Genomic DNA, 22,822 nt, shown 5'->3' with positions numbered 1-22,822 from the left:
CGTAACTCGCACTTGTCGACAAATATACTGGTATATTTGGAGTATCAACGTAAATTCCTATTATAATTAAGCGTTCAGTTCTGTATAAAAAAGAATATCGTTATTTTTCCTGACGATGCGTTTATATCTGATCTGTTTCGAAATATTTTCGTTTCATCTTAAACATACAAACATTAAGATTGAATTTCTCAAATATTGTTCTTAACATTAACAGTTAGTAAAATATAGCATAACGGAGGGTCTGTATTTTAGATGGCATTATTACTTTTATCCGTGTAATATGCAGAATAGTCCTAGTATTAATACAGCTCGATATGTTTCTAAGTGGTTCAAGGTTCGATCTAGCCACGCGCAGCTCGCGATGAGGATGTTTCGCGTTAATTGATTGTCGCTCGTTAGACGTGACTTATCCTCGGGAATTGCTTAGTAAGCATATAAGCGCGGAAAAGTAACAGAGGCAGCAATTTGAAGATATCTGAATTATGCTATTGCAAAAGCAATCATTTCAGGTTGATTGTTTAGTAATTATACGTTTCATTAATTTAAAGGAATATTTCGATCCTTTCCTTTAATCATATAGGTCAAGCGGAAGTTACAAAACATAAGCATTTGAATTTAATTCATGGTTGTGGAAAGTATTATTTACAGAACAGCACTCGTATTTTATCGCGATTCTTTTCGATCGAATCTACGTGGAAAGGTGAATTTCAAGTCGGTAGATGTATATCGTCACTGATGGTCGAATGAAAACTCTTTATTTTGATGGTCATTCGGTTATATGTAGTAGCATACTAGAGATATCTCTAAATTATTTTATCTAAATTATTTTATCTGCTATTTTTAATCGCTTATTAGCTTGCTTTCTAATTTCTGAGGATAAGTTACGTTTAACGAGCGACGATCACTGATGCGAAACGTCCTTGCGAACGAGTGGCACGTACGTGGTAAAATAGAACTTTGAACCGAGCAGAAAAACATAAATCGTCATTGGACTACTCACATTGCACGAATAAAACAGAAGTAACAATTTCACTGAAACAACGGGTGTCCAATTCCACATTGTACCTTACAAATTTTCCATGTTAAAAATAATATCGATAAGGATCGGAATCTCCTCAAATGCAACTGTCGAAATCCCCCAAAATTACATATAGTTGCGTTTGTAATATACAACACAGTTGTAGATATCTGTCGGTGATTTTTATAACGTTGTTACATTGTAACAAGTATGTCAAGATTTTTTAATTGTTTTCTGAACTGCTATACTTTTGAACATTTATATCGGTATTTGTGATCGATTTATTATCAATCATGACATTTTCGAGAATTATCGTGAGACATTTATTTATGAAAACCGTTTTTTAAGCTCATGAAAGATGTTTTCTTTTGTTGCATTGTCATCTCAGTATCGACAATAATTGAGAAACAACGCCATAATGTTGAAAATCGTGAACTAATCTAATCAAATTTTTTTATCTGTAATAGCGATAATCATTCTTTGTGTTTCCTTGTTGTCAATTTTTACCTCACGGAATTAACAATATCATTGTTACCACTTTATATTTTTTATGTTAAACGTTTTTGTAATGTATATAAATATATTTTATACGTATAATGTGTGTATATTATATTCTGCGTAATAATTAATAATTGTAATGTATGAAATATTGTCACATCAATGGATAATCTAAAGCTTATTAGAATAATGAAACGTTTATCATATCATCAACATTTATTTCTACAGAAAAATTATTTCTCGCACTATAAATGTTAAGATAATCGATAAATCGTACTCTTCGTGTATTTATTCTTCGCAGAATTTAATTTAATTGGTCGAATTTTCGAGCAGTTCCGACTTTGGCTTCAATCGGACCTCGTTTTCTTTTCTGTTTCGCCTGAGTCCGGTAAAAAGGCGCTGCGTTCGGTGATTTTTTTTCACGCCCATCGGAAATTAGCTTAAAAAAAGAAAGAGGAAATTGAAAGTTTAAACAAGAGCAACGGGGGAGGTTATTTTCGCAGGTTAATCGTTTGAAATACAAATTTGCATAGATAAACAGCGCGAAGGGCGGCATATTTCCTCCATCCATCTGCGAGTTTCGGGTGTTTCGCGTCAGACAGTTTATGGTCGACCAAGTTTCGCTCATCCCATCCATTGCTCATGTTTATGATATTTTCGCTAGTTTGCTTTTGTTATAGTGACTCTTAGAGCTTCCCTTTCTCCTCTCTCTCTCTCTCTCTCCTTCACCTTTACCAGCTTTCTCGTTACATCACGCCTCCAGAGAGAGGAGCATGAAAGAGGAAATCGATTTGGAAAATTATATAAGACCTTTGAACACCTTAAATGTTACAATACACGACGAGAGCCGCGTTAGATTCCCTGATAACATTAACTTCGCGAGGAGAGAAAGATACACCTAAGTTCTTCGCGAAAAATAAGGAAGCATAATTCTACTATAAGTTTTTTTGTATCGCAGACTTCGTCGCAAGAAATGACCACTCGATTTTATTGCCGCTGGTAAACCGAGATTTAATACAACTCAGCTTAGGACGAACTTTAAAGCTGCTTTTCGCACTCGATATATTTAACGACATATATATCCGGTCTAATTAGAACGGAAGCGGAAAACGGGTAGCGTAAAAAAAGAAATAATGAGAAAGGGAGAAAGAGAGAAAGGGAAAAGGTAAATGAAAGAAAAGGGAGAATAAACGTAAGATACACGTGGCGCTGGTTAGAGAGGAGATTATGCGGGATAGGACGAAGGACCGCGGCAAGTTTTAATAACTGGCGGGCGGAGAGTTAGTGGATGATAAGTTAAAATCTAAAATTCATTAAATTGAACCGCCAGAGGAGGAGTGTCGCGCGCAAATTTGTAAAGTACGATACTGCGTGCCCTATAAAGAAGGCACGGCTCGCTCTACGGGGCTGTGGCCGCGGCGGCCGTCCAGCGCGAGTGACGGTATTAACTTTTTAATTGCTTTGTTGCACCCATGGCGCCCGGGCGCGATTATGAATTTTTAATCTATCCTTGAATCTCGGCTTTCCTTACGACGCCTGCAGCGGGTCGACGCGGTGATTATCCGAAAGAGTCGTAAACACAAAGTTGTCACTCCGCGCTCTTAAATCAAAACGACGGCGACAGCAGCCGCAGCCGCGCCACGATAATGTAACCACGGGGTTGGGGGAAAAGGAGACACGCTCTCTCTTCTTTCTCTCTCTTTCTCTCTTTTTTTCCTCCTCCCTTTCTCTCTCTCTCTCTCTCTCTCTTCTTCTCTCTTTCGATAGCGAGCGAGATCACTCGCGTACATCCTCCGACGTTTCGGGTATATTTGTACGCGGCTGAGAGACGCGCGCGTGAGGAATAAATCAATACACATCGCGTACGGAGGCGCGGCCGCTTAAAGCGCCGATATAGAAAGTTTCATGGAATTTAAATCAAGATTGACGAAGTTTCGAAATTAATTCGTATCGAGCTTTGAGTCGTCTCTCGTCGTCGAACGCGACACGATTCCTTCACAGTGTTGCTGAACTTGTGTAATAACCTTCCGTTCCTTCGCACGAAGTCGCCTCACCACCACGATGTGCCTGATAAATATTAAATTCGAGTTCTTCCTCGACTAGAATAACGATTTCCATAGAGCGTCTTATCTTTGCGAGGAATTTAAACCACTACACGCACGCACATAAACATTGAGCTCCCGGCCGTATTATTAAGCGCACTTTAATTTTTTAATAGAACACAGGTTGGGAGGAGAAGGAAGGCTACTAATTTTATCTCTACTCGATTAGAATCATTTTCGGTGTTGATCTTTTACTTCTGCAACCTTCTGAAGTGTCAAATCACTTGTTTCACTCATAATTTATGTAAACAATATTAATATTTTTCACACGAAAATTTATTCTTCTAGTTAGTAAACAAGGAATTTGAAGTTTCAAGTCATAAATGAACAAAAATAAAACTAAATTTCAATTGACACACACTGTGAAAAGTCACGTCTGTTCTCGTTATTATCAATAATGCAACTAGCGCGGGTCCATATTTGTTCAAGATTATTGTAATAGCCAAATGAAGTGACATAATGAAAAATACTTTTTATAAAATAGCAGTTCCTCAACATAATTCGATCGATAGATGAACCGTACTATAAAGCTGGTCCTTGGAAATCAATGAAATGTAAAAAATTAAGGTGCGTCTAATAATATGGACAGGGACTGTATATGTGCTCGTGTGTAATGGTTTTCTATACCGAAAAAGGAATGTTTGGTATTTATATAAATACCATAATCTATAAATATCATAATACTATAATCACATAAGTGAAAGAATTGTAGTTAGGAGGACTATGTTTTAAAAATGCGTTACTATAAATAAAGAAGCAATTCGACGTATAATAATAATATATGTTAAATATATGTGAAAGAAAGTACTATTGCACATCGATGGAATTGATTAAGCGTCACAATTGAAGTAAATCTTCTTGATTCAATAGCAATATTATTGTGACCAATATTTCAGTTGTTAAAACAATGTATGATATATTAATTTAAACTATGTTGCTATTGAATTAAGAAGATTTATTCCAATTATGACGTTATTGACCAATTCTATTGATACAACAGCGCACTGAGAAGCGAATTTTTAATATTTGTACACATAAAAAAAGTACTAGATTCAGGTAAATAATTACTCCAATATTGCTCAGCAAATTTTTACTTGAATTATATAAATATTATTTGAATTTAGCACTTTTTTCTATATTTAAGTAATATTTACTTGATCTTAATAAAAATTTGCTAAAGAGTATTAGAGTAATTATTTACTTGAATCTCTAGCACTTTTTTCTGTGTAACTATAATCGCATAAATGAAAAAAATTATAGTAAGGGAGAATTATTTTTCTAATAAGAATGTTACTGTAGTGTAAGTGATAATAATTTTATATTGCTACAGAACGACTTCTTTCTAATTCTTCTTATTTCTTCCGGTTATAAGCTCTTTCCTTTCCACATATATTTTCACTAACACTACTTAAAGTCTCTCTTACATTAATGCTCAATGGACAGTCGAGTAATTGAACATGTAGCTCGCTACAGTTGATCGTACGAGTATCTATGTTCGATGTTTTACTGACGCACCGCATTAAGTTAGTGAACTAGTAAAATAAAATATTTCATACATAACAACAGGATAAAGTTTGCGATTTTTTTTTGCTCCTAAAAAAATGAATTATATTATTATCCATTTTTTAATATTCTTTCGCTTTTTAATTTTTCTATTATAAAGCGATCATAGCGCAAAGCGGTTTATAGCAACGTTGTGTCTTTAATATGAATATTACGAGAATAACGATAAATATTAAAACGTCAGCTATAATCGACATTTGGCTTGATAACTAGCGTTAATTAGTCTCATGCGCCTATTCCCGGGCTATGTTATGCACGAGAGACAAATAGGTTAGGTGTTATCAAATTGCTTTTGATCAAAATTATGCATGCACATCTTCTTGCGTTTGTGCATGCAGCAGGCGGATAATTAGACAACTACTCTATCGTAGAGGATTATAAATTTTTATACTCCTGCAGCTTCGAAAATCGGACTTGAAACCGGAGTGTTACTGTATTACCATTTTTTGATTTACAACCAGAAGAAGAGTTGCCAAAGATAACTATAATTTTAATGGGATTTCTCTCAATGTAGGTGTAACAACTTGCATGGATTTTCTCGAAGAGGAAACTATGTGGAAATTATCACTGTTGCAATCTGTTGAAATAAGCGATGTTGTAATCAACACCTGCAATTATAGCCCTCCTATTGTAGCTGCTATATCTACGCGACGAGCACGATGCTAAAACACGCGTCTTGTTGTTTTTTTTCTGTTTCAGTGGACCTTATACAAATGCTGGAGTTCAACCTGACCGTGTCATTGCCAGCGGCTTCCCTGTTGACAGTAATTTTGGCACTAGTGGGTAAGTCTTTTATAGTCCATTTCTCAGAGATCTACACGCACGCGCGCACGCACGCACGCACGCACGCACGCACGCACGCACGCACGCACGCACGCACGCACGCACGCACGCACGCACGCACGCACGCACGCACGCACGCACGCACGCACGCACGCACGCACGCACGCACGCACGCACGCACGCACGCACGCACGCACGCACGCACGCACGCACGCACGCACGCACGCACGCACGCACGCACGCACGCACGCACGCACGCACGCACGCACGCACGCACGCACGCACGCACGCACGCACGCACGCACGCACGCACGCACGCACGCACGCACGCACGCACGCACGCACGCACGCACGCACGCACGCACGCACGCACGCACGCACGCACGCACGCACGCACGCACGCACGCACGCACGCACGCACGCACGCACGCACGCACGCACGCACGCACGCACGCACGCACGCACGCACGCACGCACGCACGCACGCACGCACGCACGCACGCACGCACGCACGCACGCACGCACGCACGCACGCACGCACGCACGCACGCACGCACGCACGCACGCACGCACGCACGCACGCACGCACGCACGCACGCACGCACGCACGCACGCACGCACGCACGCACGCACGCACGCACGCACGCACGCACGCACGCACGCACGCACGCACGCACGCACGCACATTCGGCGGGGAATATTTCCGTGACATTCTAATTACTTTATCACTCTTTCTCTCACCGTGTTTTTCCTCGTAAATGGGGTAATCTCGTTTGTTTTAAGGAAGAATCGAGGATGTTGGAAAAATTAGCTTTATATTGCGCGTGTAACGTTCTCTTCTTGCGTTCCCCCTCTCGTTTAATGAAAATAAATCGTAGAGAACGCGACCTTCGCGCGGAAATCAAGTTTACCTAACGTCCAAATAGCCGTGCGTGTGTGGCTTTCGCCGTTCTCTCATCCTTCGGCGTCTCTTAAACACTCATGCGTGTTACAGTCGTCGTTCCTACATCGAAAGCCGCTCGGAAATAGCTCGACAGGAAAAATGACTCATCCGCTTTGGTTACGGTTGATCAATCGATGACGAATCTTTTTCTCTCTCTCTCTTCCTCTCTCTCTTTCTCTTTCTATCTTGCTCTCGAGCAGCAAGCACGAAACTATGTCGGAGCTTGTTCGCGACGTAAGCCGTGCACGTGTGAAATATTAAATACCTTTTTACTAAATCAGGCTTGCCTTCGCTCTCGTTCTCTCGTCGGTACGACGTTAGCTCAGTTACAAAGCTGATTGGCCGGGACGGTTAACCCGAGATTCTGCATAAATTTCTGATGAAGGCGCAACAGTTGGGTAACCCGCTCCGGAGTCCATTTAGCAGCAGCAGTGGCGGCGGCTGCCGCGCGCGCGACGCCCATTTCCATTTCGACCCGAATCTCCTCTTCACGCTTCGCGTGTCCGCTGCCACCAATGCAGGTCCAATTGACCTGCCTAAAGTACATCACTAATTCCCTCCTCCATCCGACGGCTCCGAAAACATCGATAAAAGTGGATTCGCGATCTTCGTTCCTGCCGGTTGTTGCTTTTGCGCGCTTATATGTAGAACGCTCTGTGACCGAAAGCGGTGCCTCTTTTAGTCGGTAACGAGTTTTAGGCGACCGACGCGCGATCATGAACACGGATACTCTCGGTACGCACACGGAAAAAACAACTTCGTTAATGTAACTGAATTTCCCGTCACCAGACGAAAACTCAGTTGGGACAGAGAGTTGTAGAGGAAAGTGAGATACGATGATGATTGCGTAAGATGATGATTTATTCATTTTTTTAAGCTAATATCAAATGACGAATCGGCATCTAACTTATTAGAGGCTTTTAATCCCTGTATAAACATAATAATAAATAATCAGTTGTAGTGTAACTTCGATTTGTCAACGAAAGAAGATAATATAATGACAAATGTATTTATATTGGTGTATTTTAGTATATTTTGGGTGTATTTTGGATACACTCGTGTGTAACTTCGTGATATTTCTTCATAAAGAATTAAGTATAATTACGGTAAATATTTTCACTTTCTCTGAAACTACTGTATAACGTGTACTGAAAACGCATATAATAATATATTATTATTTTTCTCGTACTGCACTATTTTTTTTTAATTGAATGAGTAGATACAGTGATTACTGTAAGGAGTAAGATGATGTATCATATGTGAATATTATATGTGGATAATATGATGCGCATACACACACACATTTGTATTTTATTTTATTTCGTATTTTATTATTCGTATTTTATTTAAAAAATTATATAATTATACCGATTATTATATAATTATAACCGATATTCTCATATACGCGAGCAAGAATAGATAATCTCATAAGATAAATATATATAATAAAGATATATAATATGTGTAAAGGTAAAATGTGTTCTTACCTGAAGAAATTCTATATAATTTCACTACATCATATTCTTGTTATTCAAGAATTTTTATAAGTAGGAAGGAAAAAGTATTTGATAGAACGATATCTTCCAACTAACACAATTCTTATATTTGATGATATCGTTCTTTCTATTCAGTATTTTTTTCCTCCCAATTCATGGAGATTATTCGTGAATAACAAAAATATGATATTTTTAGTGGAATTATATAAGATTTCTTTATGTATATAGAAGCAAATTTTATTCTTCGTATAAGACCAAGTTTTACTCTTGATTATATATAAGTATATGAGTCTTGAATTGATATTAATTTTTTTCTGCATGACTAATCCCGAATGCGTCCCGAAGAGCTATTTCGGGAATAGGTCGGCGGAAATTTGGATGGCGTGAGACGATGACTGTGTATTCGTGAGTCGCTCGACTCGTGATCGACGAAGCGGTATGTTTTTCTTTCTCGTTTGATATGAAAGGAGCGTCGTTAGTTGCGGATTAATGGCTGCTGGGTGGGTAGATATCGAGGTCGCGACTGTATCCAGCAGATTTCGATCAAGATAGCCAGTGCTCCGCTCGTTTATACGTATACCACCAGTTGCGCGGCAGGCGGCCGCCGAGGAAAATGGCAACAGAAGTGGTAAATTTCCGGGTTCCGCACTCTCCCCTGCCGTACCCGAGTTCGCTCAAGGATTGCCAAGGATCGCCAAGGATCGTATGTACAAAAATCGAAACGTATATACGCACGTATATACATACGTACGTGTATATATCGAGTGGATGTAGTCGAGGGTAGGAAAAGGAAGCCTTAGGGAAGTTGTTATCTGGAGTAATAGGTTCCGGTTCCTGTGTCGCTTCCTGCTCTCCATCCGTCATCCCGCGGCTCTCCCGGTCTCCCCCGAACCCCTCTCGCCGTCCCTCGTTCCCGCGCCGCATGTTACCTCCGGTCAAAGAGGATATATCCTCTCTTGTTTCTTCCTCTTTATCCCGGCTTTTCAATTTTTCCAGATTTCTCTGCGATAATAAGCATAAAAGGCGAGGCGCGTATTCGACGGATAGTCGGAGTCACATCCGGAATGCTTTAAGATATTCCTCGGATGTTCTTTCACGCGAGAAATGACGTTCATACAAGCTGACGAGCGAGCGATTCTCCCGTGTCGATGTTTTGTTTCGCCTGTCCGAAAATTTACACCTGCCTGAGTCGAAATATTGATGCTGGTTTGACGTTTATTAAGATCATTTGCGCCGTTTTGGGGTGAAATGTAGATTAATAAAAGCCTACTTTTACGATACTGACACTTATTAATTTCTCTCTTGAACTTTTAATTATCCAGATTTCATTTCAATGCTATCTTCACCAATCTGTTCTGACGCTGAAACAGCGAAGACGGAAATTTAACCCTTTGCACTCCGCTGTCGCCGTAGCGGCGACATGGTTGTTTTGCTGCCTCGGCACTTTAAGAAATTTTAAGTCCTAAAATTTATGTTTTTCTTTTATAATATAAGTTAGAATATGTTTTGTTATAAAATAGCTAAGAAATAAAAATTTTGTTTTATTGAAACGACTCTATTTTTCTTCTACATCATAGGTATGTACTTGGAACTAATAGCCTCTATGCATTACTAAGCTGGAGTGCAAAGGGTTAAGACATCACCAGGCTCAAAGTAGGAGTAAATGATATTAATAGAATTGAAATTGAACTTATTTTACCTCAGCTTTTACCATATGTTGTAGAATTAAAAGTTTATCGCAGGGTCGAAATTTCGACTCAGGTGTTCTTTTCAGCTGGCTTCGTACCTTTGTTCCTAGGTTGCGGAGAATGAGGCGATAATTATTAGCATATGGAAAAAAATAACTGCTGTCGAATCAATAGAATTTCTAACGGCGCGCACAATTGGAGTAAATCTTCTTGATTCGATAACAATAGTTTAAATAATTTCAATAAGTTTCAATAATATCGCTGTTAAATCAAGGAAATCCATTCCAATTACACCCGCTGTTGGAAATTCCATTGATTCAACAGCATTTTTTCCGTGCATCTTGTACATCTTCAAAAAAAAAAAGAGAAATATTTTACTAACGACTGAAAATATGAAACAAAAGTTTACATTTACATGTCATCCATTACAGGGACCATTAATATCAATGCGATTTCCATTGGATACATTTTTCCTCCGTTCTCATATTTCGAAATTATGTAAGCGGGTAATAATTATTGGCCGGTATTCGCAGTCGGATCTTATATTTGAGATATTTAAAGAAGTAAAAAGTTTTCAAAAAGATTTTAAGATCGATTTAAATTCATCCTTATACTTGTCAGGTAATATATTGTCCGTTTCGTTGGCTACGGTTATCTGGAAATCAACTGAAAACAATCTCAAATATAAAACCACCTATTCTACCTGTGCTAAAAATACGTGCAATTTTCCTAGACATCCATCTAATTAATTTCTAGTCAAAAAATGCTCGAAATTTCACACCAGGGTATGAATATCAGCCATTCACCCTGTATATATTGTTTCGCTCCAACGACAAAATATGCAGCCTGGTTCAGGCAGAAAGGACAGACCTTTCGCCGAAGGGCCGTTTCTCACCGATTCTTTCACCCTTTTTCCTCGATGGACGTTAGAACAGAGTTTCGTCGCAGGATCGTACCACGAGCGACACCTTCGTGCTGACGTTTTCCTCGCGTCTGTCCGCGGCCGGCCGTGTTCTTTTTCAATTTTCGTTGCCGCGCGTTCGTCGTTGATGGGCAGTATTTTGTCTGGCGGTTGGCTGCAGCATCATCAGCGTGAATTCACGTCAAATCGTCCGCGCGTCGTTCGGCATTCGGCGTCGGCGGTACGACGGCGGAAGACGATTTTGCATAATGGAATGTCAAAGAACGAAGGCACTGCGGCGCCTCTGTGCATCAGTGACGCATGATCGACCGCCTAACACGCTGTAAACACATTTTCAGAGACGGTCAGAACACGCTTGCGCCCGTGCCATTCCGTTTATCTGCGTACAACGTCGGCGGAGCCGCCGTATGCGTATTAGCATATTTTCTACGCGCGCGTGAACGCCGCGTTCGGCCGTTTGTATGTTAAAGCGGATAGCCTTTAATAACTCAAATGAAGTGCTTGCCAATTTTCCTTTTATTAACTTTAACGAAATCTTATTTTAGGATTTAACTATAAAGATGTTATATTGAATATCGAAAAGTCGTTGTGAATAATATATTATCCCTTTTCTCTCTCTCTCTCTCTCTCTCTCGACTTTCTCAATACGAAAAATTACCTTCAAATTGCTCAGAGAAGTTTATCCTATCGGTAAAATTAAGGCGACGAGGTCGGAGATACCCTGTATATTCTTAGCTTGAAATGTTCGCAGTATTTAGGACGGTCGTCAGCTGCTTTTCCACAAAAATCTGACAGAATATTGTAAAAAGTAAAATATAATCAACGAAACATTACAATTGGTAAATCAATTTGCCATTATAGAAGCACCTATTTGGCCTTTTTTACATCTGGCACTGTCACCTTCAGAACAACGAACTACCGATCTCTCATCGTCGTGCATTCTTCTCGATGTTAATACGCGAAACGTAGATACGCACTCAGCGCGTAACGCCGCGCATAATTGGCGAGCGCGCCGCCGCCACGTACATGCCAGGTGCCGACATGGAATGGCTAGATCATGGCTTTCGCGCTAGGCCAGATTAAACTATAGCCCGTAGCCTACGTACGCCGGCTCTAAAGCCGCTTCTGTCTCCGCCACCGCACAATGTAGCACCGGGCGGCGGCGGCGGCGGCGGCGAAGATCCCGGTATAGCGGCGGATAATTTGATCGGGATTCGCCGCTCTGCGATGCCGCTCTGCTCCTGACGTACGACGGTTAATGCGGACGCTGATTGGTCCTTGACTAAATCTTCCAAGACCGCTTTGACGAGTACGATTTCGCTGCTAATTATCTCGTCGACGGCCGCTCCTCCCGCGAAAGCAGGAGATCTGCGAGTTTATACAGCCGTGTGCGACGGTTTCTCTTGAAGACAGAGAGAATGAGAGAGAGAGAGAGAGAGCGAGGCCGGAGGAGTGAATTTGTAATTAGCGTTAGCATTTGAGTCGAAACATCGCGAGACGTCGCGGAAATATGAATGTCACTGTTCATATTTCATGTTCACGCGCTCTCGGAAATTTTGTCGACGGAAGAATCCGTAAGGACACGAGCAGGTCCTCCCATCTCTCTCTCTCTCTCTCTCTCGTGTTTATTTCCGCGCACGATCAAAGCCAAATACGTCCAATCTCGCGTCCGATCACGCTCGAAACGTGTTCCCGGTGGTCGGTCAGCGGGAAATATTATGTCCATTAGATGCCGCGAGTTCTGCGTCGGGCCGCGCGCAATATTGGCACACCGGCCCAGCTCTACTCGATGCCGATGACACGTGAGCGATGGCCATACACAGTTGACCATTGATTAACCACATTATTAGCTGCCGTCTCTTCAGAAGGCGCGCGCACCGTCCGTTTCGCTATTATTTCGCCCTCTCGCGTGTGTGTGCACGCTCGTGTTGCGTCACATTGCGAATCAGCACGATACGGATGTGCGTAAGCGCGTCCGGTTTTTTAGGCTCGCTTGTCGTCAAAGAGTTCACGTGACCGACAGTTCCGTTCAATTTGACGTATCCGAAGGAGATGAACGTGGGAAAAATCGTCGTGCTGCCGAAATGCCTTTCGTGCGTGTTATCGCGCGAAACGCGCGCGTTAAATTCGCAGTCGTTGATATTTACAAGATCGGAGGTCGCACTCAATCGGCCGATACCGCGCGCGCATCGGTGCGAAAATCGTGGACCGCGCGAACCGTGTAACGCGCGGCCAATTACACGAATGCCGATCCGGCCGTGCGTGTCGCGCGTGTCACGACCGCGAATTAGTTACGACCGGCGAATCCACTCTATAGACCGACCGGTGTCGCAGGCCGATTCAAAAAGAACCGGACTCGCTCGAGACAGCAGAGACCCCAGTCGAAATCTTGATCTTATGCTGAATCTTCGATCGCTCATTCCCGAAAAGTCGCTCGCATCGCACAAAGAGGGTTTTATATTGATCCTGCGCGATTTTCTAAATTCTTTATGTGGAAAACTGTGAAAGGAAAGAGGTTGATAAAATTCTAGAACAAAATGTAACTCTTTTACTTTAATGTTTGACTGTGCGTTCATAGAAAATCGCGTTTTAAGTTACTGAAAAAAATTCGAATTTTCGACACACTTCTTCTCATTGCTGTAGCTCTTCAAATACAACTCACCGGGTCTATCTGACCCATAATATGTTCGGAGGGTTAAAGATGCATTATCTATAACTTATCTATATATATCTATATATATCTATATATATATAACTTATCTATAACTTAAAATAATGAAAGAAAGTTGTGGGAAATTACAAATTAATCTCTATATTACATTTAAAAATGACACCAAAAGTTTGACGGTAATTCAGAGCCTGGACCAAAAGTTATTTCACAAAGAAGATTGTAAAGCGAAGAGAGTTTGATAAGAATTCCGTGAAACTCGCATTACATATATATTGAAATATTATCTAACTCATCACCCGTGTAATTAGAAAAAAGATTGAACATTCGAGAGTTGAGATATTTATAGTTAAAGTTAATACTTTTTATACACGTTACTTAAGATTAGTGTGTTATTTTTAATTTTAATTTTTATATTGTTATATTTTCCTAACTAAACTAAAAATAAGATTTTGATGAAAGCTACCATGGTATTAAAGATTAATATGCAAATATTATATATAAATTTGAAATAATTGACCATTTTGTATTGAAAATACAATGGTGTAAAGTTCATAATTTATTAAGTAATATTCGAGATACATATATACATATTTAAATATTTATATGTATACCCCTTTCTATTATCTGTATTTCTATTAGATCAACTAATGCATAAAAATAGCATTAATAAGAAAAATAAAAAATAATGTTTTCGTATTTGTAATATGCTATGTAGAGAGAGAAGAAAAAATGTTGGATAAAAGAACGATATCTTTAAACTGATACAATTCTTAATTTGAGATTATCGTTCTTTTTATCCAATATATTTTTCCCTCACGAAAATTATTCTTGAATAACACAAGAATATCATATTTTTAGTAAAGCTATATAGAATTTCTACATGTAAATATCTAAGTTTTATCTTCATCTTCAGAGAATACAAGATTATATATTCTTGCTTATACGTATCAGAATATGAATATTAATTTGTTAGCCCGTGTAAAATTTAAAATTTCAAAGAGGAATTACCAAGTGCCGGTAATGTCAAAGTTTTTATTAATTTGTGGGTCATCTAAGTAGGCATAAGCTATCTTCAAAAGCTATCTTTGAGAACGTCAAAATAGCATCAAAATTTCGTCTCGGAGAGCTTCCCGAATCCTCGGAAAAAGAGAAAAAAGGGAAACGCTCGATCAAGAGTTTCCGATTTTCTCTTAATCAGTCTCTATATAATCGCGCTGCTCCGTCAATCTCGATCACGCTGGTGTTTCGCACGATCATTCATCGCCAACGTCCGACCCGATACGATCTGAGCACTTCGTGGCTTTCGTTTTAACCTTCTTCTGAGCTCGAGCCAGATGTCGGGGTAAATAAAGTTTCTCGAATCGCGCTTTCATCATGAAACAACTTACCTAGGAACTGATTAATTCCCGCTGACCAGTTGTGTCTCTTTCTTTCTTTCTCTCATATAACAATTTTATATGAGAGAGCGTTCACTTTGTATTATCTTGCAAACTCAGATGCTGTCTTGCATGATCTCATGTTTTTTTCCTTCTATCATTAGAATTATTTGAGTCATTATTTGCACTATTGTTATATTAAGTAGATGCAGATGAAATGGCCATTTTCGAATTTTGAATTTAAACTTTTATTCCACTTACTTTATATACATCTTGTCGATCGAAATAGTCGTCAGACCGAAACTTTTTCAACCATCTGTTGGCTCGATCACTTGCAGAACCTTCCCCAAAAGCAATGTTTATGTTTCCCGTTGCCTCGGCCGCGCTATGACCAAGTTTGAATTTGTACGAGGATATTATTCGCATTTCCTTACTTTCCATGTCGAAGAAACGGCGATTTTCAACGGTGTAAACAATGCGACGAAAGTAAGATCCTGTGTGCGAATTTACGCGCGAGGCATATACTTTTCACATATGCAACGGCAGCTGCATGAAACAAAGCTGAACTCATTCGGTCGGGAAATTCGAATGATGAAAAACGGCCGTTTCATCTGCAACAACCTAACACTTGTATCGACGTCTATAAAAAATCATTTACGCTCGAAGTTGAAGTACCTCTGGAATTTCCTACCCGATGAACTCATTAGCGGCACGCCTTTTAGAATCTTTCGACGTGAACTTATGCAGCATCTCTTTGATCTAGAAAAGCGTGCGATGCTGCAAAATAATCTGCATTAAACCTTTTGACTTCTTCAACATAGGAATTTGAAAAACATTTAATTTTCTTTATCATTGCTACGCCCTCCATTTTCAATCCCTTTTATATCCTCATATTTATCTTTATCTCTTCGTTGTTTTTACTTTCTTTTTTACTAATTCTTTACGCTATATCATTATCTCCCTACTGTGTTACTATACCCGGGATTTCTTTTATAACGCGGATCCGAAGTAATCTACGCTTATATAACACTCGGTTCTCACACACAATATATTCTCTAATTCTCCCCGATTGTTCTAATCCCCGCCCTAGATGAAACAATAAACTCTGTGCTCTCTCTCTCTCTCTCTCTCTGCGAATGCGAGGATCGATGCACTTTTCTCCTCTGTGACTAATAACAACACGCAGTATCGATGTTTCTTCAGCCAGCAGAATCAGCAGCGGGAAGGGGAAAACCGGTGATGTAAATCGCGACGTTAGTCGCGCTATTTCAACGCCGCGCGAGATTGCCGGCCGCCTTGGTCGCAACCTCGGTCGTAGTCCGTTGGAATTTAAGCGTCTTTATAAAATTGAGAGGACGAGCCGGGTTGGGGTAGAGAAGGAGGTGGTAAGATCGAAGGTAAGAGTCGGACGATTCGCGTCGTACGCTCTTAGCTCTGAGATACCGCGCTGGAGGCTCGGCTCTGCACGGTGAGGTAATGCCCGGCTAGTATGCATTTAAACGAGTGCATTATCCGCGCATTACCCGACGTTAACGATCCTTTCGGCGCGGCTCGAACGTATGTAACTGATTCATGCGTGGTCGTTAACGAAATCGCGGTATCGCATGATCGGACTTGGCCAAAGGCGAAGTAGGAGGAATAGCAACCCTACCTCTCTTATTCGCGGAGTTTTCCCGCTTCGAGACACGCCCGACGATGCGAACGGGCGGGAGGAAGAAGGAGCTTGATTCTAAATTTCATTACAGAACCCGAGAAATCTATGGGCGCCGTGAAGACGCTATAATTCGATACGGACTGCGACCGCGCGCAATTCCAACGAGCGAGACGTTGGGGATACGTCGCATCGCATCGTCACAATAGCGGCATAAGTGATTTTCTTTTCTTCACCGAGACAATCGGCCGCCCTCGCTCCCTTAAGAAGCAATTTCTCACGTTGTCGAGGCAGCGCCGTGAGCGCTGTCGGGCCACGTCTGCCGGTCGATTTGTACCTTTGTATCTTGTCGCGTACATTCAGTGGGATGCGAGGGGGACGACGAGCCCGCTCATTAGCATTCCCGCGGCCCGTTGTTTTCTTTTCGTGTCCCTCGCGCGCGTCCGATCGCGAAACTAATTATCTAACGTCGCACCCTTAGTCCCGGGACCATCCATCCTCGCCGTTCGCCCGCGTCTCGCCTTCATCTAGCACTGCCACGATTCGCTATCGCTCGCATAATACACGTGCGCGTCTACCCTCTTGCGACTTATGCGCGCATTTCTTCAAAAACCGAGAGAGAGAGAGAGAGAGAGAGCTTTCCGGCTCTTTCTCGAATATACACCCGCGCGCACCACCGCCGTGGCGTTGGTTCGAACGCAAACAAAGGGTGACGATCCTTCGGTCCTTCCTTTGCCGCGTCCCCGTGGCCATGTTTGCTCTGTCCGTCTCGCGCGCGACCTTCGACCCGAGCCTCGAGTGAATCATTTGCTCGGTCTAATTATCTCGGAATAACTCGCGTCGAGCCGTTCTTCGCGTGTGTTTTTCTTCCTTTTTTAACACGTTCGCTGGGGCAGGGTTCATCCAGCAACTTCAGTCGAAACTTTTCACGCCGCTTCGGCGCTTTCAAGACGGCTCGTGAATTTGTTCTCCAGAAGGCTCTTGGAATTTTCACGGCATATTAATCGAAACGCATACGCAGGATCTAAGCGCATGTAAAATTTGACCGAAAAAGAAATCTGACGGAAAAAATGCGGCCGCACCGATGCTGAGATAATCGAAGTCGAAGTTAGCAGTGTTTACGTGTGTCACGGGTACGGAAGCGATTTCCAATATCACGTTTTTAAGTTCCACCAACCGAATTACTCTTACTGTTTTAATGAAAAGCAAGATGATAAAAGAGACTTGTAGAGATATTTTTGAAAAACTACAAAAAAATCTTGACCAAACGGTTTGACTTCCCCGAAATTGATAAAGTATAGTTTGATGACGGTTCTATATCGGGTCTCTTTAGCAGCGTTTAGCAACTTTCGAGTGCGCCCATCGCGGGGAGAAAGGTGATGGGGGGAAGGGGGATACGATATATTCACGAACATATGTTTAACATGGGCGGTCCCAGCTAAAGATATCATACGTCAAGCGCGAAAAACGATGATTTCTTCACGAGTTTCTAAGCATTATGTTAGTGATCGGTATTCTCTTCTTATAGTGTCAAAATGATGTATCATGAATCGCGTTTATAAACATTCAGCACAAATTTGTCGAGCTTCTTTGTCTTGCATTAATCATTTCTAACGGTAAACCTTTCTTACAATATTGTTACAAACCAACTACTTTAAGGATACTTTACGCCTACTTAAATAAATACTAAATACTCTCGATGTGTCTACTATTGAATCGAGTTACTATGCTATTAAATAAGTATTCAGAATAATTTATTTCGACGCTGGAAATAATGAAATGGAAATTTAAGACGTAATCATTGTTACAATATGAATAAATTATATCATTAGAATTGAATCTACGTTGCTGTTTTAATTCCACTTTGTTGTAGAGACTAACATTTAATATAGGTCCAACATTTTCACTCGGGCTGTATTTTTTTTTTTTAATATAATTATGTAAGACGGACCTAGTTTGTTTGTATAAGCACGGGAGGATTATATATCTCTTGAGAGACCGGTGCGTCACATGTGGGTGACGGCGATCGATTTAGTAGTGAACGTGTTAAATTACGTTGGTGTGTGCTCTTTTTTGCCGAGAGAAGCTTCAGCTCGACGTCCGATCGCGATCGCTGGATCTCAACGAGAGTCGAAATTTCGCTAAATGATACCGAAGACACGTTTGATATTAATTTCGTGAGAGAAGAGAGAGAACTTTCAGCGTCGTTAATCAAGCCTCGAGCCAACGTACTTTAACTCGGTCGTTTCGCACATTCGTGACCTGGCCAAGGCGCACCCTGGAATACTTTTGTTATTTCCGCACGGCCTCCCATGGGTATTCGTATCGTTACAATTCATTAGGAAACACGCTAGCAAATATACTTAGAGAGAGAGAGAGAGAATAATTCGTTATTCTTCGTTCTCGTTGTCGTGTCTTGGGAAGGAAGGGTGGAGGGAGGGAGGAGAGAATCGTACTTTTGGATTACGGGACGAACCGAGTTAATTGCGTTCGACGAATTTCAATTGAAAGAAGCGGGAAGAATATTACGCACGTTTGACACATGAGACACGCGTAAAATTCCGTCTTCCTGTTTCATTTGTGATCTCATTGCGCTATTGGATATGTCTCCATTCGCGCTAATGTTTGATTCGGCAGGTGAGAATCAAAGTCCGCGACGCGATAAAAACGGCCGGTGCGATCGTTTTAACGATATAAGCGGTCGTGTGTCGGTGTTGAATTCACACAGAACGGATTTTGCGCGCCGCTCCACCTCACATTCTCTTTCGAAGTTTTAATTGCGCGAAAACTATTTCATTAGTAGGACACACGCTCACCGTTCGATAGTTTTCGATTACCTGTGCGGGTGTCGATTATCTTACCGACGTTTTGAAATTCGCCGTATTGTATTATTCGACGAGTTTCAAACGTTCCGCGCGGTTCGAAAGCGCGCGGCAGAAGCGGCCGCGGTTTCGATGAATGATTACGGAAGATTACGGAGAACTCCGGATCGATCGATTGCGACTCATCGGACGCCTTCCGCCTTTCTTTTTCAGGAATGGAGGCGCTCATGTCCGAGTTCTTCAACGACACGACCACTGCGTTTTACATAATCCTGATAGTGTGGGTGGCCGATCAATACGACGCCATTTGCTGTCATACGCCTCTCACGAAGCGGCACTGGCTAAGGTATGTGAGAGCACGATTAACTTTCGAGGAAAATTCATAACACCGGATGTCCTCTTCGTTCTCGACGGCCCGGCTCTCGTGTACGCGAGATCGTGCCCACCGCTTGTCGCGAACAATGGCGGGTTTATTTGCGAAAGCATTCAAGGGGGTGTGTTTCCGGTAGCAAAGAGGATGATCGAAAGAACATTTAATTAAAAAGGATTAAGCTGCACTAAGCAGCGAGAGCCTCGCGTGTCGGATGCGCCGGCAGAGACCTGCTTCCACGCTTTAATCCGGCAGCCTCGGCTGCAACCGCTGTGAACGGCGATCCGTATCGCCAATATGATTCGGAGAATTGCAAATTTATCGTGTTCGTGACTATAGCTCACTTTTGAAATAGATCAGCTAAAAAATCAAGCTGAACACATTTTATTACTTTAAATGAAATACTTGAGGCAAGAGACGATCGCCTGATTCGAGAAGCGCGAGTTATTCTGAAATCAACAAGATATGTCAAGATACGTCAAGATGTTGAAATATAAGAAAAATATGCCGAGATACCGAAAAAATATGTCGAGACACGTCCATATCCATGTTACTCGTGTTGCGAAAATTCGATAAATTTATCAATCTTGCGGATGTTTGACTTTTTCCCGTCGCAAATTGCCCTTCTAAAAAAGGCGTGCGCATTTCGCACGACAGAAGCGAAACACAAAGCTACGAGACGCGGCGTTCCCTGAATCAAAATTCTGGCGCTATATTAAAGTGGCTGGCCCGTAATAATACTGTTAGAAAGGTAATTAGTTAATATAATACGAAGCTAAACAAATTTGTGCTAAATGATTATAATCATGATTTATAATATATAGCTTTGACACCGTAGCAAGAGGATATCGATAAAATTTATATAATATTCAAAAACTCATGATGAAATAAATAAATAATTGTTTTTCGCGCTTTGATGCGTAATACTTTTGGCTGGAACTGATCGTGTTAGACACATATTTGTGAACATATGATATGTACCGATGAACGCACATACGAATGTACATTACTAGAGAAATGACGTCGGATTTTTCCGTACTTTTCGCATTTTTGTATTAATTATGAGATCTTTAAGGTCATTCTATCTTTCGAAAAATACTTAACCAATCATTCTATTTTTCGAAAAATATTTAACCAAGAGGCACAAGGAAAAAATATAGCGCATACAATATTGCCAAATTTTTACACGTTACTTATCATATACTTCAACCGCTATAAGAAATTGTGTACTTTATATATCAATTTCTGAAAAATTAAATGATCGACGATTTTATAATTTCTTGATAATATTTCTACAGGTTCCTTTTATCGTTTTCTCGTTTTCCATTAAAACTAAATTTTAAAACGTGATATCGGAAGCCGTGATATTTGTGATACATATAAATAGTGTGCTAATTTTAATTATCGCAGTTTTAGTAGGGTCGATCTTTTTCTAATTTTACGCGTGTATAAATCGCGTTACAATTAATATGCTGTTAAAATTTGAAAAGATTTCTAAGGAGATAAATTTATGAACCGTCTATTTTAAACCTTTAATTCTACAACACAGTAAGAACTAAGATAGCAAAATAGATTCAATTTTAATTCTAGTAATATAATTTTCCCCTGCTTTAACCCCGATAACGGTGTCTTAAACTTCCATTTTCGTTCTTTTAGTGTCAAAGTATGTTGTTTCAGGTAGTATTAAAATAAAATCGTGTTAAAGGTTCAAGAGAGAAGTTAACAAGTGCCAGTATTGTCAAAACCAATTTTTATTAATCCCCAAACTACCTAAGTAAATACAAAATACCCTTAAGAGCGTTAAAGTGGCATCAAAATTCCGAATCGGGTCGTTCCGGATGTGCATTCTTTATTATTTCGCATGTGCGACGGCAGTCTCGTGACGCTCAGTAGCTCTATGAAAGTACCCGTGATTGTAATCTCTTCATTGGTTCCGGTAGCCCTTTGCTTGATCCTTCGAGCACCTCTTAAACGGCCTCTAATTAATGACGTTTATATTAATAATCCGCCGAATACACAACGACGTGTGCATTCGGCTTGCACCTGCTACCACCAACGTATTCTCGCGTTGCGATTAACGTCGAGCTCGATCAATCGGATTTCAGCGTCTTTTATATATATATCAGGGGAGGGGGGAGTGGGCGCCACCGTGATCCGCGGCTATAAACGCACGACGATCGATGTACATTCCGCAAACATTGAACGGCAATTCGCTGACTCAACAATCGAGTTGATCCTACACAGACGTCAAAGCGAGGCTGAGCCAAGAACTTCGCCGTAGAGATCGGGCTTTACGCTCGATGCAAGCTTAGATCTCCGGTAAAGGCTATGCCGCAACTCCCCCTTGGACGAACGAAGGGTTAAAACGGGACATTAGAGCCATTAGGTGACGATTAAACAAAGCTATCGCCGACGACGGACTCGCGACGACCGGTCCAGTTGATTCCACGTGGGATGTAGAGACGGCCGAGACGGTGTCGGCGCGCCGAAGCAAACGCGGATTACGTTATTATCGCTCCGCTCCTTTACGAGCTATCCTGAGCCTTAAATGGAACCGTTTCGGAAAGATTCGAGGTGCGAGACGCGTTAACGCAAACGTGCCGATTCTTTGTAACTCGACGTGCGAAGGAAACGCGTAAAAAGATTCGCGTAGATTCGCGTGAAAGTCAGATACTCTTGGTTTTTAGAGAGTGGGGCTCATCTTGTCTCGGATACAACTTTGAAATATTTTGATCGCTTTTGGCGTTCTTAACGATATCTTGCGCCTACTTAGATGGCCTGTGAGACTAGCAAACACCTACTTTGACGATAATACATTTGTTGTCTTCTTCCTGAAACTTTTCATTCTACAGATTTAATTTGAATGCTGTTGAGAAGTTACAAATGCTATTGATATTTTTCGATAATTTCTCGATTATA

General features: G+C 41.0%; 1 protein-coding gene across 1 annotated transcript in view; it reads left to right on the top strand.

Annotated features, from left to right (window-relative positions):
* Nucleotides 1-22,822, top strand: part of LOC106745414 (membralin-like) — a 99,319-nt gene that overhangs the window by 17,494 nt on the left and 59,003 nt on the right. Inside the window, exons 2-3 of the mRNA XM_014620994.1 lie at nt 5,881-5,964; nt 19,747-19,879. Coding sequence (XP_014476480.1) covers nt 5,881-5,964; nt 19,747-19,879 — 217 coding nt within the window. The remainder of the gene's footprint in view (nt 1-5,880; nt 5,965-19,746; nt 19,880-22,822) is intronic.

The sequence above is a fragment of the Dinoponera quadriceps genome, unplaced genomic scaffold, assembly GCF_001313825.1.
Source record: "Dinoponera quadriceps isolate SergipeBrazil2010 unplaced genomic scaffold, ASM131382v1 scaffold1651, whole genome shotgun sequence".
Lineage (NCBI taxonomy): Eukaryota > Metazoa > Arthropoda > Insecta > Hymenoptera > Formicidae > Dinoponera > Dinoponera quadriceps.
Note: the sequence above shows the minus strand (reverse complement) of the source record. Positions and strands in the feature narration are given on the sequence as shown.